The sequence below is a fragment of the Sciurus carolinensis genome, chromosome 17 (assembly GCF_902686445.1).
Source record: "Sciurus carolinensis chromosome 17, mSciCar1.2, whole genome shotgun sequence".
Lineage (NCBI taxonomy): Eukaryota > Metazoa > Chordata > Mammalia > Rodentia > Sciuridae > Sciurus > Sciurus carolinensis.
Window position 1 is genome coordinate 62,122,266 of NC_062229.1, and position 22,094 is coordinate 62,144,359.

General features: G+C 43.5%; 1 protein-coding gene across 2 annotated transcripts in view; it reads left to right on the forward strand.

Annotated features, from left to right (window-relative positions):
• Positions 1 to 22,094, forward strand: part of Synpr (synaptoporin) — a 331,674-nt gene that overhangs the window by 185,909 nt on the left and 123,671 nt on the right. For both annotated transcript variants that reach the window (XM_047531768.1, XM_047531769.1), the window contains one exon: positions 8,573 to 8,697. In XM_047531768.1, coding sequence (XP_047387724.1) covers positions 8,573 to 8,697 — 125 coding nt within the window. The remainder of the gene's footprint in view (positions 1 to 8,572; positions 8,698 to 22,094) is intronic.

The following is a 22,094-nucleotide window of genomic DNA, read 5'->3' on the forward strand; positions in this document are numbered from 1 at the left end:
AGATTTTTTGAAAGTCTGTTCATGTTAAAAAACAAAATGGATTAATGAGGGAAGGGTGAGGTCGCCTCATTTAGGTGGTGCAGAGACTTCCTGTCTCAAACGGAAATGGAAGGATGGGCGAGAAGGAGCCTTCCATGCACAGCAGGTGAGGAAGGAGATGTCAGGGGAAGGAGACAGAAAGCACAAAGGTACTGTGGCTGGAAGGAGCTCAGCTCTTTGGGAGACTCCAGCCAGCAACAGAAAGGCATGAGATAAGGTGGCCAGGGAAGGATGGTGGCCTTTCTGAATATAGTCCTAACTTCCATGGGGCAGGGAAGTAATGGATGCTCACTCAGCCACTGCATTGAATTGTCCTTTCCCAAAACAGATCTGGAGACAGGAACTGTGGCTCAGGAAGTAGGGAGGTGATGCAGGAAGCCCAATGTCCCACAATAGTGAGGAAGGGGCAGGAGGGGAGGAAGGTCAGCCACAGCGATTGCATGAACAGGTCGTCCTGGGCAGCACCCAAGAAATGGTCAGACCCACCTCCACCGGGTCCTGCAGAGACCAAGAACACTGACATCTTCACCCACCAGGCAATGTAGGTTGGAAGTGGCCAGGGGACCAACTTCCGGGGACTTCTACCTTGCTCTTCTGCACCCTTCTGCTGCTCGAGAACGTGATTGATGCAGGGGCGCAGGCACAGGAGGGAGGAAGCCTTCCCTGAAGCTGCAGGCGGCCCCTGGAGGATGCAGAAAAGTCATCCACAGCCCCTGCTAGGATACTAACTAAGGGAATAAATGAATGCAAGGAGGAATCATCGTATGTGCTAGAAATAAGCCTAGATAAATGCAGGTCCTTGTCCCAGGGGACCCCTTTGGTGGCAGTGTTGTGCTGGAGGACTGAAGATCGTGCGGATGTCTTCTCACTCCAGGTTTGGAGCCACCGTGCTGGTAGCTGGAGTCAGCTTTGGTGGGAATCAATATTTGCACTATGGAAATTGGCAAATGCTATATAAATCATGGTTGTAGCCCTGGGGCCCAGTTGTCTCACACACAGCTTATTGGAAATGGGAGCATCCCGACTGGGTTCCAACTTCCCAGTCACCTTCCTTCCCTGTGGCCTTGTTTAGACAGGTTTTTGTTTGTTTTGTTTTGTTTCTTTGTTTTGTTGTTATGACTAAAAGACCTGACAAGAACAATTTTAGAAGTAAAGGTTTATTTGGGGGCTCACAGTTTCAGAGGTCTCAGTCCATAGACAGCTGGCCCCATTCCTTGGGGCTTGAGGTGAGGCTGAATATCATGGCGGAAGAGTGTGGAGGAGGGAAGCAGCTCACATGGTGATCAGGAAGCAGAGAGAGACTCCACTCTCCAGATACAGATATATACCCCAAAGCCACGCCCCAAGCCACGCCCCCAATGCCCACCTCCTCCAGCCATACCCACCTGTCTCCAGTCACCACTCAGTTAATCCCATCAGGGATTCATTCACTGGTTGGATTAAGGCTCTCACAACCCAACCATTTCTCTCTGAACCTTCCTGCATTGTCTCACACATGAACTTTTGGGGGACACCTCACCTCGAACCATAACAGGCCTGTTATGTCCAAGGCATCGTTCCTGCATGGGGTTGTATTCTAGATCTGACCTAATGCAGAATGAGGATCCCTCCAAGGACCATTAATCAGCCTTATTTTCTGTCCTCCTCCAACCTATTGTTTTCAACCCTGACTTGCAAATTAACCAGAAAGATGAATAGCGTCTTTCATTGATATGTCTCGTTTGCTTCAATTTGTTCCAAAGCGGGAGCTGCTTGCCCTTCTTCCCAGGGGAACAACCTGTGGAGTCATTACCTGGGCAAAGACCATTCCTGCTATGGTCAGTTGTGGTTTATGGGTGCCTATTACGCTAGAAAATTCTGGACTATGCTTCTGTTCTCTTTCACCTGAATGTATTTCTAATCAGGCTAACAAAGGAACTCTCTGTGGGCTCATTTTTGTCCATTTCAAGCGTAATTTTTTTGTTGTTAGGAACAGAGTCATAGATCACCCAAGACAGTGGTGAAATGAGAGCTCTTTGCAGGAGATTTATTTTGGTCTCCTGACCCGGAGGGAGGTGGCTGATTGGGCTAGTGGTTAGGATGCTGATTATCTCTGAATGTGCTCGAGAAGGAGGGTTATGCTTTGAATGAATCTGGAGCTTAAGGAAAGCTGGGAGCACAAGGATTTGATAATTCCCTTGGTTAGGAAAATGGGCTTTTGCCCCTAAGATTATATCCTCGGTGTCTGTAAGGGTGAGCTACACACTTGTATTACTAGAAAGGGGGGTACAGGTGTGCAGAGCCCAGAAACTGGAGAAAATGACATATACACACCCCACACTGTGTGTTTATGCCCCTCATCAAGTTGTCTGTAGCCATGTGTTTTAATCAACTTTTTGGCCGCCATGACTAAAGGACCCCACCAGAACAACTGTAGGGGAGGAAAAGCTTATCTGGGGACTCACAGTTTCAGAGGTCTCAGTCCATAGAGAGCAGGCTCCATTCCTCTGGGCTCAAGATGAGGCTGAACATCATGGCGGAAGAGTGTAGTGGAGGGAAGCAGCTCAAATGGTGATCAGAAAACAGAAAAAGACTCCACTCTCCAGAGACAAATATGTACCCCAAAGCCACGCCCCCAAGCCACGCCCCCCAAGCCACGCCCCCAAGCCACGCCCCAGTGCCCACCTGCCTCCAGTCACCACTCAGTTAATCCCATCAGGGATTCATGCACTGATTGGGTTAAGCCTCTCACAGTCCACTCATTTCTCCTCTGAACCTCCTTGCATTGTTTCATGCGTGAGTTTTGGGGGACACCTCACCTCCAAACTTATGCTACCATTACAGAGTCAGCCTCCCCATGGAGCTCGCTCTTTCTCCTTCCTCTCTCTCTCACTCGTCCTCTCAAGTTTTCTCCTTCTTTAGCTTTACAGGACCTACCTCCAGTTTTCATTCCCTCCTGGCTACGTAACTGAAAGTCATCCCATGTCTCCCACTTCCCAGGAGGGGGTACTTTCTGCCTCGCTGATTGACATTAGTGCTGTAAAACCAAGCACCTGCGAGAGGCAGGAACCTTCCCCTTGCTGCCATGGAAGGTCTGTCACAGCATCAGGTGTTGAGCTGAGGCAGGCTCTGTCTTTTTACACTGCCTTCTAAATTTCTCCGCCCACTAGGAGTGACAACAGGAACAACGGGAGGAAGAAATGAAGGATAAAGGATGGGAGGGAAGGAGATATGGAGGAAGGGAAGGAAGAGGGAAAGAGAACAAAGCCCCTGTCACCTCGGTAGTGAACATGCAGGTGCGTGCTTGTGAGACGCTCAGGAGAATCACTGAGAACCTCAGGTCACAAAAGCACCCAAGGTGCATTTCTGGGTCAAGAAAACTGGACCATTTGACAGTGCACTCTACCCAACTTGAAAAATATTGTTCTTCCTGCATTTCTAGAGCTAAATGGACACTGACTCAGGGAATCTGGAGACCCGGATGCTCCTTCTAACTTTGCTGTTAGCTGAGCTGGGACCAGTGAATTTTCCTCCCTAGTCTCAGTTTCTTCAGTAGTATAACACTAATAACCATACTTGCATTAACAGTAGTAGAGGTATAAGAGAAAGAAGAAAAAAGGTGAAGGAGAAGATATACATATATACACATGCATATATATTTTGGGGTGATACCAGGTATTGAACCCAGGGGTGCTTAACCACTGAGCCACATCCCCAGCCCTTTTTTGTATTTTATTTAGAGACAGGGTCTCACTGAGTTGCTTAGGACCTCGCTAAGTTGCTGAGGCTGGCTTTGAACTCTCGATCCTCCTGTCTCAGCCTCCCGAGCTGCCGGGATGACAGGCGTGCACCACTGGGCCCCGGCAGGAGAAGATATTTTACTGTTTGTTGAGGGTTATGAGCCTGATGTGTTTTCTCAGTTCATATGGGTGACAATCCTGGAGGTAGACAATGCCATCTCAACCTCTCTGACCATCCAACTGCCAAGTTGGTGTTCCGTGGGCTTCTTGAACTTGTCACACTTTTTCTCCCTGAGGACTGTCACATAAGCTGCCCCCTCAGCCTGGAGCACCTCTCTCCTTCATTTTGCAGGCTTCTTCTTCTTCATCTTCCAGTTCTTAGATTAAATATAGCATTCTTCCCGTCCTAGGATAGCTTCCCCTCCAAATAGGAGACACAATTTTTAATGATTTTGTTTGTCTATTCTTTTGGGTTCTCTCTCCCCTGTGCAGCATTAAGCTCTGTGATGACCAGGAAACTTCTTCATCTTTGTCTTTTCTCTGAACTTTTTGTACCCCAACAGCTGGAATCCAGTTGAGGAGACCATTAAGCATCTGCTGAATGAACCAATGGGTCAGCCCTGATTTAGCAGATGTGGATACTGGGGTTGGATGTGCAGCAGGACAGGATGGGAACATTAGCAGTGTCAGGCGACAGGCTGTGGCTTTGCACGCTGACACCCGGCAGCTCTGCTTACTGAATCTAACCATAGAGGCTTGAAGCAGCTAATGGGACCTTACAGACAACCGCAGTAGCAGAAGCAGGAAACAAAGCAACGGGGACAGACGATCCCCCTCTAGACTTAATGCAGGGAAAGTCCCTAAGCCACATGAGCTAAGGGTCCCGGGCTCTTGACAAGCTTGCACCCACATAGGAATGCAGAATGCACCCTCCAACAGGATTGCTCTGACTCCCTGACCCTGATGCACCCAAACTCACTTATGTATCAAAGTAAAAGCCCTGCTGTGCTCGGGGCTCAGACTTTGGGACTTATCCCTCTGGGCCATGGTGCCACTAATAATGTGTTGCTTCCAGATTTCAGTGTCCTGAGCCTCATTTCTCACTACAGGAGAAGTAGAGTAATTTGCCCAGTGTCCCATGTCTAGCAATTGGCTCCAGCTCGAATCTGCCTAACTCCAGAACTGCTCTGCTCTGTCACCTGGGGTGAAGTGTTCGGGTGCTAGATGGGGACTGCACTGGGAATTGGTGGGAAGACAGCCCCAGTTTCCTCTCACTTTATATTGGCTCTGCAACACTAAGAGAATCTCCACACCCCACCCGGGAGCCTCTTGTTGCGTCTTTCCACTTGCCTTGGTGATTCTAATTATAGGACCAGGACCCGTCTGATATTCTCTGAGGGAGCCGATTTCACTCTCTCAAATGTGGAATCATCATCCCTGTGAGAAGTTAATCACTCTGCAGGATCTGACTCTTCCTGGGTTACACAGACATTATCCGCTTAATCCTCACCAAAACCGTGTGAATTTCATGTCAGTCACACAGTATGATTTCCCTTTAATCAATCTGAAAACCAGAGGTATCATATTTACCTGGAGTCTAATGCTTTGTGTTCTCAGAGTGCAATAAAGGGTACAAGAGAAAATAATGGTGTACATGGTTTCAATAATCGGACGCCTCCTTTCCGTGCATCTAACACTTTGAACAAGTTAAATACATAATTATTCCATCTTAAGTGTATCACGTGACAGCAGACCTTGCTGTATACGCACAACTTTAATATAAGATGTAAAGTCAAGGTAGTTTCTATACGGCTATTAAGCACTGTAAAGAACAAGATTCGTCTTTAGGCTCTTGAATGTGAACTTGACATGTTTTAAATGCCCCCAAGGACTTTGTAAAATGCGATTTGTGAAGTAATTATTCTATTCTGCCCCCCCAGCCCTTTTTTTCTTTTTTTTGTGGGGGGGGGTACCAGGGATTGAACCCAGGGGTGCTTAACCACTGAGCCACATCCCCAGCTCTTTTTATATTTTATTTAGAGACAGGGTCTCACTGAGTTGCTTAGTTCCACCCCAGGTTGCGGAGGCTGGCTTTGAACTTGCGATCCTCCTGCCTCAGCCACCCCTGAGGTGCTGGAATTATTGTCGTGCAACACCACCCCTGGCCTGCCATATTTTAATATAGGAATATTAAGCTTCACACACACACACACACACACACACACACACACACTTCACAAGATTGTTGTCATTAGGAAATAGGATCATGTGTGTTAAGTGTTGGGCATGATACTTGGCCCATCAAATAGCCACAATGGACAATGCCATCTCATGTACTTCTTTGTATACATCTGCTGGTTACACACTGAAGGCTCTTATTTGTGCAAATATCACACAAATCTCTGCATGAATTGGGAAAGGACAGCACTTAAGTATATATTCCTTTTTTTTTTTTTTTTTTTGGCAGTGCTGGGGATTGAACCCAGGGCCTTGTGCTTGCAAGGCAAGCACTCTACCAACTGAGCTATCTCCCCAGCCCATTCCTCTCTTTTACAGGCATGGTGGTGCATGCCTGTAATCCTAGTGACTCAGGAGACTGAGGCAGGAGGATTGCAAGTTTGAGGCCAGACTCAGCAAATTAATTATCTCAGCAATTCAGGGAGGTTTATGAAATGTCCCTATTTTACAGATGGGGATACTTAGAGCCAGAAAGAGTTCTCTCTATAGCCGTAGTCCAGGGCTTCAGATTCCATGTTAATTTCTAGAAGGAGTTTTACCAAGAATGCTATATTTTTTGGGGGTAGGGATAGCAGGGATTGAACTCAGGGGCACTCGACCACTGAGCCACATCCCCAGCCCTATTTTGTATTTTATTTAGAGACAGCGTCTCACTGAGTTGCTTAGGGCCTCACTTTTGTTGAGGCTGGATTTGAACTTGCAATCCTCCTTCCCCAGCCTTCAGAGCCAGTGGGATTACAGATATGTGCCACCATGCCCCTCCAAAAATGCTACCTTGATGTGGCATGAAGGGCTGGGATATCCAGTACTACATGATGAAATATAGATTTAAGTACTGAACGATTAAAATCACTTCCTCCTCATTCCTCATTCCTACCCATACTAAAAGCATTTGGCCATGAAAAAATAAGCAAATCTGCACCACAGGGATAAAGATAGGCTCCCTTCAACCCTGGTGTTCTGCACTTCCTTCCTAGGTCACGGAGTGTGCTGGAGTAGTCTCTGAATGCCTTGTCAAACCCTTGGGTTAGGTAGGCTAGGCAGGAAAGCAAGCACTATGAAAAAAATCTGTTTTTTGAATTGCTAGGATGTTGGCTCCTCAGAGCCGTGGGTTATATGGATTTGGATAGGAATTAAATCTAAATTTCCTACGTTTTGGCCTGGAACAACTTATCAGAGCACCCAGCATTTACAATAATAATGTTCATTAATATTTCTTGAGTGCTAACACTGCACCGGGAGGCTATGTTCTAAATGCTTCACACTCACTAGCATATATGAATATATTTTACTTTCTACTCTACTATATAGCTTAATCAAGCTGTTTTTTTTTGTTTTGTTTTGTTTTGTTTTAGTACCAGGAATTGAACCCAGGGGCCCTTAACCGCTGAGCCACATCCCCAGCCCTTTTTATTTTATATTTTGAGACAGGGTCTCACTGAGCTGCTCAGAGCCTCGCTAAATTGCTACGGTTGGCTTTGAACTCCCGATCCAACTGCCTCTGCTTCCTGAGTCGCTGGGTTTCCAGGTGGGCGCTCCATCCCCGCCCACAGCCCACAAAACATTCCCCGTGAAGGTTTCAAAATGCACTGTTGTCATTAACCACTGGTAACCCGTTAGCCCATGACTTTCCAGGTCTCTGACTAGTCAAACACTACATCTCTTCCTCTGGGGCATGGCAGCTGTTTACACACACAGACAGGACGCCTTCCTGGTCCCAAATGATTCTTCAAGTAACTTTTCTCTAGCTCACCAGATTATTCTTTAGATGCCACCATCATTGCAGGTTTCAAGCCCCAGACTTAATCAAACAAGAAGTTGCTCTTTGGAAGGGACCACAACTGCCCTTGATCCAGATACTAAGCTCCAAATTTTAATTATTACATATAATGAATACATATATGATGAAAGATATACAGATATTAAATATAAAATATATAAAATATGTATAATTAAATATGTAAAATATAAAAATATATGTAAGCATATATAAATTATGTAAAATAAAACATAATAGTAAATATAAAATATGTCTAATAAAATATATAAAAATATATGTAAGTATAAAATAAATATATGTAAAATAAAATAATAGTAAATATAAAATATGTACAATAAAATATATAAAATGAAATATAAAAATATATGTAAGTAAAAAATAAATATATGTAAAATAAAACAATAGTAAATATAAAATATGTATAATAAAATATATAAAATGAAATTTTAAAATATATGTAAGTATAAAATAAATATATGTAAAATAAAACAATAGTAAATATAAAATATGTATAATAAAATATATAAAATGAAATATAAAAATATAAAATAAATCAATATGAAAAAATGTATAACAAAATATATAATATAACATGTATCATATATTTTAAATATATATTATATATAAAAATAAAATACATAAAGTATATAAATAAATATATAATATGTAAATTATATTATAAGTATTTACATATTATATGTGATTTTATTTCAGACGTACCTTATTTGTTTGAATTTGTGTATTTAAGTCAACCTCGTCCTGACAGCGCCTTCTCTTTGCTCTCTCTTCTCCACAGCTTTTTGCAATCTTTGCATTTGCAACATGTGGTGGCTACTCGGGCGGCCTACGGCTAAGTGTGGACTGTGTCAACAAGACGGAAAGTAACCTCAGCATCGACATAGCGTTCGCCTACCCATTCAGGTAGGGCCTGGCGGTTTTTACTTCGGAGCTTCACAAAAACAGGGTTTTCTTCCTTCTCCTGGGATTCCTTCTTTCTTCCCTGGGATTCTCCCAGGGGTTTCCCAGTCAACTGGAAGGATTCTGCTCACACCCATGAGATTCCCAAAGGAGTGTCCACCCAGCTCCCCACTCTGGGAGACTTTATGAGTTGTACCTTCCGGTCAGAATGGACTGCCCTCCAAAACAAAACAAAAGAAATAAAACAAAACCCAAAAACACCACCAACGAAATCAACTTATTACCCAGGATTATTACCCCTGTTCCGTGGTTCCTCTCCATCCCATTTCTCCATCCTTAAGGTTTCCCAAATTCTCTCCAGATTTGTGTCACCTTTAATATCCTGTTGACTATGCAATTCTGCTATTGAATGAATTTAATTATGCTGAATACTTTTTCCATGGGCTGGACGCTCTGTTTAACCTGTTTACCTGTATAATTGCACTACATCTGCATACTGGCCCTTTGAAGACTGCACTGGTACTCTCACCATATGTAATGAGGAAACTGAGGCAGAGATACATTAGTTCATATTCCCTTAGCCAGTGAGCAATGGAGTCAGTGTTTGAGCCCCCTGTCTTAATCCAGAGGTCAGATCTCTGTCAATAGACTTAAATTGTTAGAAATAACTCTTTAGCCAGGCACGGTGGTGCACACTGTAATCTCCGCAGCCCAGGAGGCTGAGGCAGGAGGATCATGCATTCAAAGCCAGCCTCAACAGCTTAGCAAGGCCCTAAGCAACTCAGTGAGACCCTGTCTCTAAAAAAAGTACAAAATAGGGCTGGGGATGTGGCTCAATGGTTGAGTGCCCAAGTTCAATCCCTGGTACCCTCCCCCCAAAAAAACCCTCTGTAAACCTCTATAAATTCAGCATGAAAGACAGTACCTTATCTATGTTGATGTCCTGTATATAAAATGATGGCCTGATGCCAACCACAGTCTGTTCCAAACTTCATGTCTTTCGATTCTGATCCATATAGCCAAAGTGGATTAACTCAGTGCAAATATGGTTTATGTGAAACTCCCATCTACTTGGCATCAAATTACGGGTGTGTTTTTCAAAAACAACCTTCAACACATTATTTTGGCATGGTCTTAGTATACTCTCCTGTTCCTTTCAATTAACAAATGTTTCCTCATATTCACTTTGTACCAACCATGGCACCGGCTCTAGGGTTACAGAAAAGAGTAAATATTGGCACCAACACATTTTTTTGCAAACAGGTAAGTCCAGTGTTTTTCAAGAATATTTTCACGGACCTCTAGATATCTAATGTTACTAAAAGGAAAGAAAGGAAGAAAAAGGAGGAAGGGAGGAGAGGTAGGAGAGAAAAAGAAAGGGTCACCAGGAGGAAGACTTTTAAAATGGAATCAAATAAATCTAAGAAATACCCCTTAGCACTTTAAAAAAATTTTTTTTGGTCCTGAGGATTGAACCAGAGGTGCTTTACCCCTGAGTCACATTCCCGGTCCTTTTTTTAAATTTTTTATTTTGATACAGGGTTTTGCTAAGTTGCTTGGGACCTCACTAAGTTGCTGAGACTGGCCTCAAACTTGGAATCCTCCTTCCTCAGCCTCCCTGGTCACTGGGGTCACAGGTGTGCACCACCAGGCCTGGCTAGCACTTTGCATTTCTAATGCGCATTTTGCAATCACCAAAACAAACACACTATTCCCCAAATACACAGAAACTCCTTTTTCCACTGAATAGCTCAGAGGATTTGTATATCATGAAATGTGTCTCTTAAATATTGGTCTATTGAACTTTTCCTAGTCTAAAACAAAGGAGTCTCAATTCATAGGTAATGAATCCCTGGGAAGGGACATTTATACCAATATTCTGACTGTTTTTAAGATTTGCAGACACCCTTGCTCCAGTAGACTTTTAATTAATTAGAGTAGAACTCAGAAATACTAAGCATGTCATCCCTGGCAACTTGGTAATAGTAGCTCTGCTGTGTTGGTGGAAATGGGCCAGGGGGTGCTAAACACTCCTGAAGGTTCTAGATGAACCCTTTGGCTTGTGGAGGACAGTGGCCAGGCTGATGCCTGCTCACTGAATACCATTCATGCTCTAGGGTCAGAGTGGAGAATTGGCAATGGGCAGGAGACAGGCAAGGGATGTTTAGTAACCTCAGTCAAAAATCCATAAGGTGCACACCTGTAATCCCAGAGACTGGAGAGGCTGAGGCAGGAGGATCCAAGTTCAAAGCCAGCCTCAGCAATTTAGGGAGGTCCTACACAACTCAGCAAAATCCTATCTCTAAATAAAATATGGAAAATGACTGGAGATATGGCTCAGTGGTTAAGAGTCCCTCAGTTAAATCCTGGTATAAGAAGAAAAAAAAAAAAAAGAATTCTTAAGGTCTCAGTAGCGTGGTGATTTCCCATCAAGGGATAAGCAGGTAAATCCAAGGTCAATACTTTAATATTTGAAGAAAACAGATCATTAAACACTGAGTTATTGGAACACTGAAGACCCAATCTTTTCCTCTATCTGAAAGAAAGTAATCAAAAAAACGCTCTGCATCAGAAACCAGTGCCTGAACTAGGGTGGGCATGGACAGCAGGGTAATGTCTTCACTTCATGCAATCCCAGCTGAGGGGTACAGTTTGGAAAGACTCTTCAAGCAACTTCCATGGGCTTCTCCATTTTTCTCTCCAGGACTACATAGTCATAGGGTTGGCTGGTTGAAGGACAAGGAGAAATTAAATAAAAACATTGATTGCCATCTATAAATACAGCAGCCCCTCATTTGAAAGATTTATTTTTTTTTTAACTTAGGTTCGAAACAGAGATGCTGAAGCATTGTTTTTTAGTAGCATAGCGTTTCTTTCAAACATTATCTTGCTTAGGAGTTCTGTGTGCAAACAGAGATGAGTCACTAAGAAAGTCAAGGTTGGAGCTGGGTGAGGTGGTAGATGCCTGTCATCCCAGCAGCTCAGGAGGCTGAGGCAGGAGGAGCGTGAGTTCCAAGCCAGCCTCAGCAACTTAGCGAGGCCCTGAGCAACTCAGCGAGACCGTGTCTCTAAATAAAATACAAAATAGGGCTGGGGAGGTGGCTCAGTGTTTGAATGGCCCTGAGTTCAATCCCCAGTACCTCCCCACCACCAAAAAACCAGTCAAGGTTGAGAGTGAGAGGATGTGAGCTTGAATCACTGGGCTGGTCCTCTCTCTTTCTCTGCCACAAGAATGGCCCATCCCCATGATCCCCTACCCTGAAGACTCTGCAATACCTCCTGGGAACCCCTGGTCTCCTAATAGCAATTTAAAATCCATAGTTCTGGAAGAAAGAAACCTTTTATCAGTCCTCTTTCCTGTCTATACGACTCATAACATCTAGAATTAAACCTTCCATGGCACATCTTGCACTTTTGTCCTCGTAATGTCCACATAGGATAATCATACCCATGTACATAACATTTCAAAGAGACTCAGTTCTCCTAGGGCTGCAATTTTCAGTTTTACACATGAATACTTTTAATGTTGTGCCATATCTTGTTGAGGGAGATCTCAATAAAGAGCTAGCTAGCATTTACCCAGGTCAGTGTGAAGGCATGTATTTTGAAGGAAGTTGCCGATGATGTGAATCATTAAAAAGTTGTTTGTTTGTTTGTTTGTTTGTTTGTTGAGCTGGCACTCTTGCAATCCCAGCAACTCAGGAGGCTGAGAAAGGAGGATAGCAAGTGTGAGGCCAGCCTCAGCAATTTAGTGAGACCCTGTCTCAAAATTAAAAGGGCTGGGGATAGCTGGGCACAGTGGCACACACCTGTAATCCCATGAGCTTGGGAGGCTGAGGCCAGAGGATCACAAATTCAAAGCCAACCTCAGCAAATTAACCAGGCCCTAAGCAACTCAGCAAGACCCTATCTCTAAATAAAATATAAAAAGGCCTGGCGATGTGGCTCAGTGGTCAAGTGCCCCTGGGTTCAATTCTCAGTAAGGCAAAAAAGTCAATTTCTCCTAAAACTTCACAAGCCAGTGCCAATGATTTGCTCATAACCCGAGAAATAAGAGCATTCAGCATCATCTATTCAGTTCATTGGAAAGACGAAGACAACAAATTCAAATGCCAAGTTCTTTGAACAAAAACAGTTATTATGTAAATGACAGATCAAAGAAAGCTACTGAAGTGGTTATCAGACAAATAGGTTGGGATGTAAGATAATGTCAGTTAGAAAAAAATCCTAGCTAACTCACCAAATACTCCTGCACTGCATTTGATAACTCTGCCCAAATGTGCATTTCCTTTTCTACCACCACACATGAGTACGTTTGACTTGTACCTTTATCAGAAAGAATTTCCACTCAGCAACGTATCATTTTGCTACAGAGAGAAAACGTTTGTCACCTGGCCTTCCTTTTGGTTTGTGATTAAAACACATAGTTTAACTCATCTCATCTACTGTAAGATCTACTATAATATGCATATTGGTATATAATTGCATACTGGTATGCAATTGCTTGATGAATTGGGAGTGGGGTGCTCTGGACTTAGTACTCTGAGTACTTTCTTTATTAAGCCTAAGTGTGAAGTAGCATTTCTCATCTCAAGGTACTTAATGTATTCGTAGAAAACCTACCCAAGGGAGGTCCATATTTTGTGCTAACACAGGATTGAACAATAAAGGAAATGTAACATTCAGGGGCTACAGGAACAAAATTAGAAACAAAGAACCCATTACCAAATTGTGCTACATCCATAGAATGAAATGCTAGGCAGCCATTGAAAATCATCTTCTCAATATTCAAAGATATCATCATCTACTTGTCAGAGAAAACATTTGGCCTTTGGTTTTTCCAGATTGCCTTATTTCACTTAGCATGATATTCTCTAACTCCATCCATTTACCTGCAAATGCCATAATTTCATTTCTTCTTTACGGCTGAGTAATATTCCATTGTGTATATATATATACCACAGTTTCTTTATCCATTCATCTGTTGAAGGGCATCTAGGTTCATTCCACAATCTAGCTATTGTGAATTCAGGGGCTATAAACATTGATATGGATATGTTACTGTAGTATGCTGATTTTAAGTCCTTTGGGTGTAAAGCAAGGATTGGGTTAAGGGGGTCAAATGGTGGGTCCATTCCAAGTTTTCTGAGGACTCTCCGTACTGCTTTCCAGAGTGGCTGCACCAATCTACAGTCCCACCAGCAGTGTGTGAGTGTACCTTTTTCCCCACATCCTCGCCAACATGTATTATTGCTTGTATTCTTGAACTTTGGATTGTGTAGAGGGAAATGAGAGGAGGGGAGGAGACAGGGGAAGGAAAGATAATAGAATGAGACAGACATCATTACCCTGGGTACCTGTATGATTACATGAATGGTGTGAATCTACATTGTGTACAACCATAGAAATGAAAAGCTGTACCCCATTTGTGTACAATGAATCAAAATGCAGTTTGTAAAAATAAAAATGAATTTTTAAAAATTAAAGATATGTGAATATCAAAGAAAGATCAGTAGAAGAGAGGAAGGGACCAGGGTAGGAGGAGGGGAAAGAGGGGGAAGTGCTGGGGAGTGATATTGACCAAATTATAGTGTTCTGTTGTGTGCACATATGGATACATAACAACAAATCCCACCATGATCTACAAATGTAATGCATCAACAAAAATGTGGGGAAAAATGATATATGAAATACACTCTGCATAGAATACAAGACTATATAATATGTCATGATTTTGATTTGTTTTATTTTATACAAGCAGGCTAAACAGATCTCGCCATTATTATCCATCTGCCCTATCCCCTTCCCATCCCTGCCTAAGAATACAAGCCCCAATGATCACTGAATGCTTTCCATTTTTTGGTGGTGGAGGGTGGGTGGGGTGTCAAAGATTAAAGTTAGGGTCACTCAACCACTGAGCCACACCCCCAGCCCTATTTTGTATTTTATTTAGAGACAGAGTCTCACTGAATTGCTTAGGGCCTCACTTTTGCTGAGGCTGGCTTTGAACTCACGATCCTCCTGCCTCAGCCTCCTAAGTCACTGGGATTACAGGCCTGCACCACCACACAGGGCAAATGTTTTTCTTTATTGCAGAAACTCGACTGATCAATAGGCAGAGCAGGTCAGAAATCCTGGGAAGTTAATGTCCCCTACAGCAGCCCTCATGCAATGACTAGTGTGAGTCAGAGGTTAAGTATTCCAACTTCTTCAGTCCTTGGGTGGCTTTAAGGCATATTCTGTACCCTTTGCAAAGGTACTCAGCAGGCTGGCTCCATCCACAGTGCAAATCTGGTTTCTAACAGTCTCTTACTATCTTCTTTACCTGTTCTGTCTTACCTGGCTATTACCCTATTGATGTTTTCATAGACGAATCCTCTCCAAATGAGTTGCATTCAAATCCTGATCTCAGGGTCTGCTTCCAAGAGGTTTAACCTAAGACACTAGCATTGCATGAGAAATTTATTGTCATTGAAGAAGATGGATAGATTGATCAGCCAATCAATTAATCAATCAAGTAGATCCCTACTTACTCTATGAATCATGATACAAAGTATTGCATATGCAAAAAAAACAAAAAGTTTAACTGTGTAATATTGAGGAAAAATCACTTGTTCTTTGTGGAACAGACATAGCATTACCTCTTTCATAGTATTGTTACATATATTAAATGAGACATATGCAAAATGCTTAAAATAAGGCCCGGCATTTGGTAAAGTTTTCTTTGAGTATATTCTTATTTCATAGTCAAGTAGGAGTAATTAAAAATAAATGAGAAAGCTAATTATTATAATTATTATTATAATTATTCTTGTTAATTAACAGACAAATGATGAGTTACATTCCAGTCCTTTTTTTTTTTTTTTGCGGTGCTGGGGATCAAACCCAGGGCTTTATGCAAGCAAGACAAGCACTCTACCAACTGAGCTATCTCCCCAGCCCTCCAGTCCTTTTTATGTTGTATTTTGAGACAGGGTCTTGCTAAATTGCTCAGGGCCTTACTAAGTTGCTGAGGCTGGCTTTGAACCTGCAATCCTCCTGCCTCAGCCTCCGGAGCCTCTGGGATGACAGACATGCACCGACACATCTGGCTGACCCTTTTCTTATGTTATATTTTACCCAGAATCAGAGAAGCTCCTACAGTGGGCAGGGCCTATACACAGACACTAACATCTGCACCTACTTTATCGCTCCACATGGATTGACTTGCTTTGAACTCTCTAATGTTATGTAGGATGCTCTATGAGGTATTATTATCAGTCCTATTTTTTTTTTTTCTTCTTTGTAGACTTAGGGGAGAATGAAGTGACAGATGGAGAACTCTTAGGGACACTAATGTGATATTTGGGAGGTTACTTGGAATCAGTGAGGTGGGAGAAATGAGACTCAGCCTAACCCTTCTGATCCCTGGAACAGGAAGTTCAAAGAGGGGGCGTCCAGACTGAGGTGAGGCAAACTGGGATCCTCAGTTGGGCGCTTTTCCTTTCCTCCTGAGTTGACCCTTGCTCTGGGCTTCCCAGCCCTCTCCTCTTTGGAACCCTGGGGCAGGTGGACGTTAGCGGCAGGAGGGCTGCGGAACCCGGGGTCATTGTGTAGCAATGCCACCTCTGTCAGGGTGGGAGCCGTAGAAGAATCCATGCCAAGAGTGATTATGATAAGCAATTTTTTTTTTTTTAACCCAAAGAGCCAGTTTGGGGAAAATAAAAGTGTTAAGAGCTGCGATTTTTTTTTTTTTATATCTTGTATTCAGGAAATGCTTCATTTGCAATTACATTGAAGCCTTCAGTTATTGTTTCTCATTACCAAAAAAAAAAAAAAAAACTTCCTTCTTTTTAGCTAAAATTACAGCAACTTTGTAAACTACAGTATCTCATTTTAATGTCATGCCCCGAGCAGTGTTTAGGGGAAGATGAGACCTGGTGGCTTCAGGGAGCGGAGGGTTTAGGAGATGTGGAAGTAGTGTGGTCACAAGGTCAAGAGCAATTGCCTGGTGTCAGAGCCAAGCCCAGCCACCCAGAGGGTGAACAAGTCCTAACCTCCCAGCCTGGTCGCAGGGTTATGCAGTCGGCTACGTTGAGCCCAACACCTCCCTGGGCTCCGTCACTGTGAAAAGGAAAGAGTAATGGGATCTGGCTCCTGGTTTGGCACCTTTCCCATTATCAGATAATGCAAGCCCATCGGAAGGAGCATCTCACACGTAGCAAGAGGTCCCTGAATGGCTTCATTGCTGTCATTATTAACAGAGTCCAGCAGAAGGAACGGACATCAGAGGTCAGCTGTAGACCAAGGACAAGAATTATTTACAATGAAGAAAGGAATAATCATTGGTAGAGAAGATCTGTAGGAATCGCAGAAAATGATACCCATGTGCACAATGACCATTAGCCTGGAAGAAGATAAAAAAATTAGTGAGAGACAAATTAATCTGTACCCCATCCCACTTGGCCCCGCCCAGCCTGTACAAATGCCAGGTTGGACATACTTTGGTTGCAACGTTCTCTAAAAGGAGAGTGGTGAGTGAGGGATTGGATGTAATGGATGTCTCGGGGTTTCCCCCAAAACACCTTCTTTATTTTATTCCATTTTTTAATTTCTTCTAATTAGATATAAGTGACAGCAGAATGCACCTTGACACATTGTACACAAATGGAGCACAACTGCTCATTCCTCTGGCTGTACGTGGTACCAAGTCACACACCGGTCATGCAAGCGTACATGTGCATAGGTTAATAATGTCCCCCTCATTCCACCATCCTTCTCACCCCCCTCAGCCCAATCCAAAGTTCCTCCATTTTTCTCTAACCACCTCCCTCCCATTGTGGATCAGTATCTACTTATCAGAGAAAACATTTGGCCTTTCTTTCGCAGGGATTGGCTTGTTTCACTTAGCATGATAGTCTCCAGTTCCATCCATTTACCTGCAAATGCCATAATTTAATTATCCTTTATGGCTGAGTAATAGTCCATCATGTATATATACCACAGTTTCTTTATCCATTTACCTGTTGAAGGACATCTAGGTTGGTTCCATAGTTTAGCTATTGCGAATTGAACTTCTGTAAACATTGATGTGGCTCTGTCACTGTAGTAAGGATCTGAGTGCAGGTGATCCCTGGAAGTAGCACTGAGGAATGGAGACATGATGCAGGAAAGGGAAGAAGTAGGTGAAGAATGGATTTGGGGGCAAGTTTCTACCATAGGCAACTGGGTAGGCATAGGCAACCATACCAGTCTCTGGGAAATTGGGGGCAACGTGTTTCAACAGTAACTGCATCAGACAGGGGTCTTGAGCCAACTGCTCCTGCTGGGCATTGGTCAAGAGCTGACCTTGCAGGTGCTATCACCCTGGCATGGCATGCAGACCAAGCATGAGCCTGCAGTGCAAGAAAGTCCTCAGCCAGAGAGCATGGACGCTGGTCTCAGAAAGCCAGTGTTGTATACAGAAATGGCAAGAACCAGAGAGAGATAGGGGTCGTGCCCCAACCACTGCTATATCTTGGGGAGACTCATCAATCATTTTCTTAGATCTATGCATAAACTCACCCTCTATCATTTATTCATTCTCTCAATAAATACTTATTGATCGCCTATGGTGTATGAGGCCCTGAACATATAGGTACCTCATAAGCGTTGTTTGGTCAAATAGGCTTCTTGCTCATGGAGACAACAAAGAAATAAGAAATATAAGTAAATATGTATATATGTATACATATACTTTTTGTGGGTGGTACCAGGGATTGAACTCAAGGGCACTCGATCACTGAGCCACATCCCCAGCCCTATTTTGTATTTTATTTAGAGACAGGGTCTCACTGAGTTGCTGAGGGCCTCGCTTTTGCTTAGGCCGGCTTTGAACTCGCAATCCTCCTGCCTCAGCCTCCCAAACCAGAGATTACAGGCATGTGCCACCATGCCTGGCTGCTGATAGAAATTTTATGTCTACTGTTTTTACAGTTGTACTTCTATAAGAAAATGAGCATTATGCAGAGAAATGCTGGTGGGGATGGAGAGGATCATGTGATCTTGATTTTGATCGAATGGTCCAGAAGGGCCTCCCTCAGGAGGAGATATTTAAGCCATCCCTGGTAAAAGAGAAAAGAATATTCTAAGCAGAGAGAACAGCGTGGACACATCCTTGAGGAAGAGGGAATGAAAGAGAAAGTAGGTAGGAGACCAGAAAGTAGGATCGAAGACCAAGTGTCAAGTGCTAATCCAAGTCTTGAAAGGAAGTTAAGAAAGCTAAACATAAAGGGGGAAGTTGCTCTATTTTAGATTAGCTGGTTGGAGGGCACCGGGATGACAAAATGACATTTGAGTGCAGACCTGAAAGGAATGAGAGACAAAGACCACTTCCCAGATCTCTGGGGTTGTTCTCCAGAGAGAGTGGAGAACACGTGCAGGGCCTGACCTCCCAGCATGGGGAGGGCTGAGAACCAGCAAGGAAGCCATGCTTTTGCTGGACTGGAAGGAGGAAGGGGGTGGGCAGAAGATAAAGTTGAAGATAGAGGCAGAGGCTGGATCCAGTAGGGTCTTGCAGGCTAACGTGAGAAATTTGGATCTTACACTGATTGAAATGGGAAGTCATCGGAGGGTCTGAGCAGAGGGGCCATTGCCATTTATGTTTATAAAAGATCTGGCTATGAGAATGGCAGCGATCAAGAATACAAACAACAATAAGTGTTGGCGAGGATGTGGGGGAAAAGGTTTGCTCATGCTTCTTGGTGGAACTACAAATTGGTGCAACCACGCTGGAAAGCAGTGTGTGGATTTCTTAGAAAATGTGGAATGGAACCACCATTTGACCCAGCTATTCCACTCTTCAGCCTATACCCAAAGGACTTATAGCAGCTCAATTCACAATAGCTAAGCTATGGAACCAACCTAGATGCCTTCAACAGATGAATGGATAAAGAAAATATGTTATATATACACAATGGAATATTACTCAGCCCTAAAGTAGAATAAACATATATTGCATTTGCAGGTAAATGGATGGAGTTGGAGAATATCATGCTAATCGGAATAAGCTAATCCCCAAAAATCAAAGGCCAAATGTTTTCTCTGATAAACTGATACTTATCCATAATAGGGTGGGGTAGGATGAATGGAGGAACTTTGGATTGGGCAGAGGGGAGTGAGGAAAGGGAAGGGGGCAGGGAGTGGGAAAGATGGTGGAACGAGATGGACTTCATTACCCTGGGTACTTACATGATCGCACGAATGGTATGACTCTACATCATGTACAACCAGAAAAATGAAGAGTTGTGCTCCGTTTGTGTACAATAAATCGAGATACACTCTGCTGTCATGTATAACTAATTAGAACAAATAAAAATAATTTTTTTACAAAAAATCTGGCTATAAAAATAGACATAAGGGATTCTGAAGCAGGGATGATGTCAAGGAGGTCAGTAAGGAGGTCATTGCAGTCATTGGGAAAGACACAGTGGTAGCTGGAACAGGCTGGACGGTGGAGAGGGTGAGGCGTGGATGGATCTCTCTCTGCATGATCTGCCTTGCCTTGCCTCTGGTGCATCTACAACCCAGTCCCTTTTGCCAGATTTTTCCATCACTTTTGGCAATGAGGTTGGGTTCCTAAATTCTGCTCAGTACGGGGAACATCTTCCATATTTGAAGCTTCTGGTTTCTCCCATTGGTCTGTGGGAATCCCCTGGTCTTTCAGCACTGTGCGACAGCATCAACCTGGACAGTCCACACAAACAGGCAGCCATCTGGCTGGACTTGAATGGTGGGTCCACGCAATTCCCTTGCGACATGTTTGTGCATGCATCCCTGAAGACCAGAAAACACTAGGAGATTTATGAAGTGGTTAATATCCCCATTGTACAGAACATGGCTTTAAATAGGTCATTGGCTGTATCAGTCAGAGCTCCTTCAGGGAAAAAGAGCTTACGCCAGGTGTTCAATTTTTAAAATGAATATAGGGAATTAAGCTTGCAGAATGGTTTTTACATTTTTAAATAACTGTGTGTTAAATACTGCATAAGCTTATATCAAATATCTTCTGTTTTGCCTCTTGGCCTATAATGCCGAAAGTCTTTAATATCTGGCTCTAAAAAAAAGAAAAAATTGACTGACCCTGGCAAGAGGCACAAATAGGGGTTGGTCCAATTAGTTCACACACAGGATGGAGTCCGTCTGACAGAAGCTGGGACCATGATGAGAAGAGGTGTCCAGCAAGAAGAGAAACCAGAGAGTCATGCGCAATGGCACATGCCTATAATCCCGGCGACTCAGGAGGCTGAGGCAGGAGGATCACGAGTTCAAAGCCAGCCTCAGCAAAAGCGAGGCCCTAAGCAATTCAGTGAGAATCTGTCTCTAAATAAAATACAAAATAAGGGCTGGGGATGTGACTCAGTGGTCAAGTGCCCCTGAGTTCCATCCCCTGTACCACCCCGCACCAAAAAAAGAAAAACCAGGGAAGAAATGTATCCATTGCCAGAGATGCTCCCCAAAGACGCAAGAGAAAGGGGGAGAAATATGTTCGCTTTTCCTTTGCTCGTGCACCCACCAAGTCACCGAAAGCCAGCGGGTCAGGATCAAGCCCCTGAGATGCAGAACTGGGCAGGAGAGGACCACCAGGGATATGGAAAACACATGGACAATGACCAGCACAGACGAGTCTAAACCTCAGTTTCCTGATGTACTACATGAGAAGACTAGCTTCAACTACTTCTTAAAACAGAAGGAGACCTCTCATGCAGGAGAACCATAGAACTTGACCTTGGCCAGGAACCCTGGTAGCGTCCCAGCCACCTCTCTTGCAGAAAAAGCAGAAGATGGGAAAAGGCTGTGAAATTCCTTGATACCAGTTTCTTTCATCCAAGCTCACAGGGCTGACTCTGATGCTGGCTCTATTTAGGTAAAATCTGAACAAGCTTTTAAAGAGCAGGATTCGGGCGCTTATCAGAAATGACTCTAGGTTATGTAATCAAGGCTGTTGTTTCTGTCGCGCCCCCACAGGGAGGTGACAAGCGGCAGAGATTAAATCAGCGTGTGCTGAGTGGGCTCTTTATGTAGCTCTTGGTCTCACTGTGTGTAGCCTGCAGAGAAAGGGTGGGGGATGGGGTGGGGGCTTTATGCCTGGAAGAACACAAATAGGACTTTGTCTGAAGTTGCAAAAACGAGTTCTAGTTCTCTCTTACATCTGTCATGCTTTTTTTTTTCTTCCTCTCCTAGAGTAAGAGAGAGTTTGAGTTGCCTAGAAAAGAACACCGGAAGTCAGCTACAGTGAATGTCAGAAGGAGCCATCAGGCCCTATCTCTGTGGTATATCATGTCCCTTGAAAAGGTTAGGTGCCCACTCCACGGTCTCATTAACCTTCACCTCTACTTCCTTCTCTTCCGGAAAGGGACAGGTGTTAGAACTCTCTTTGTGTC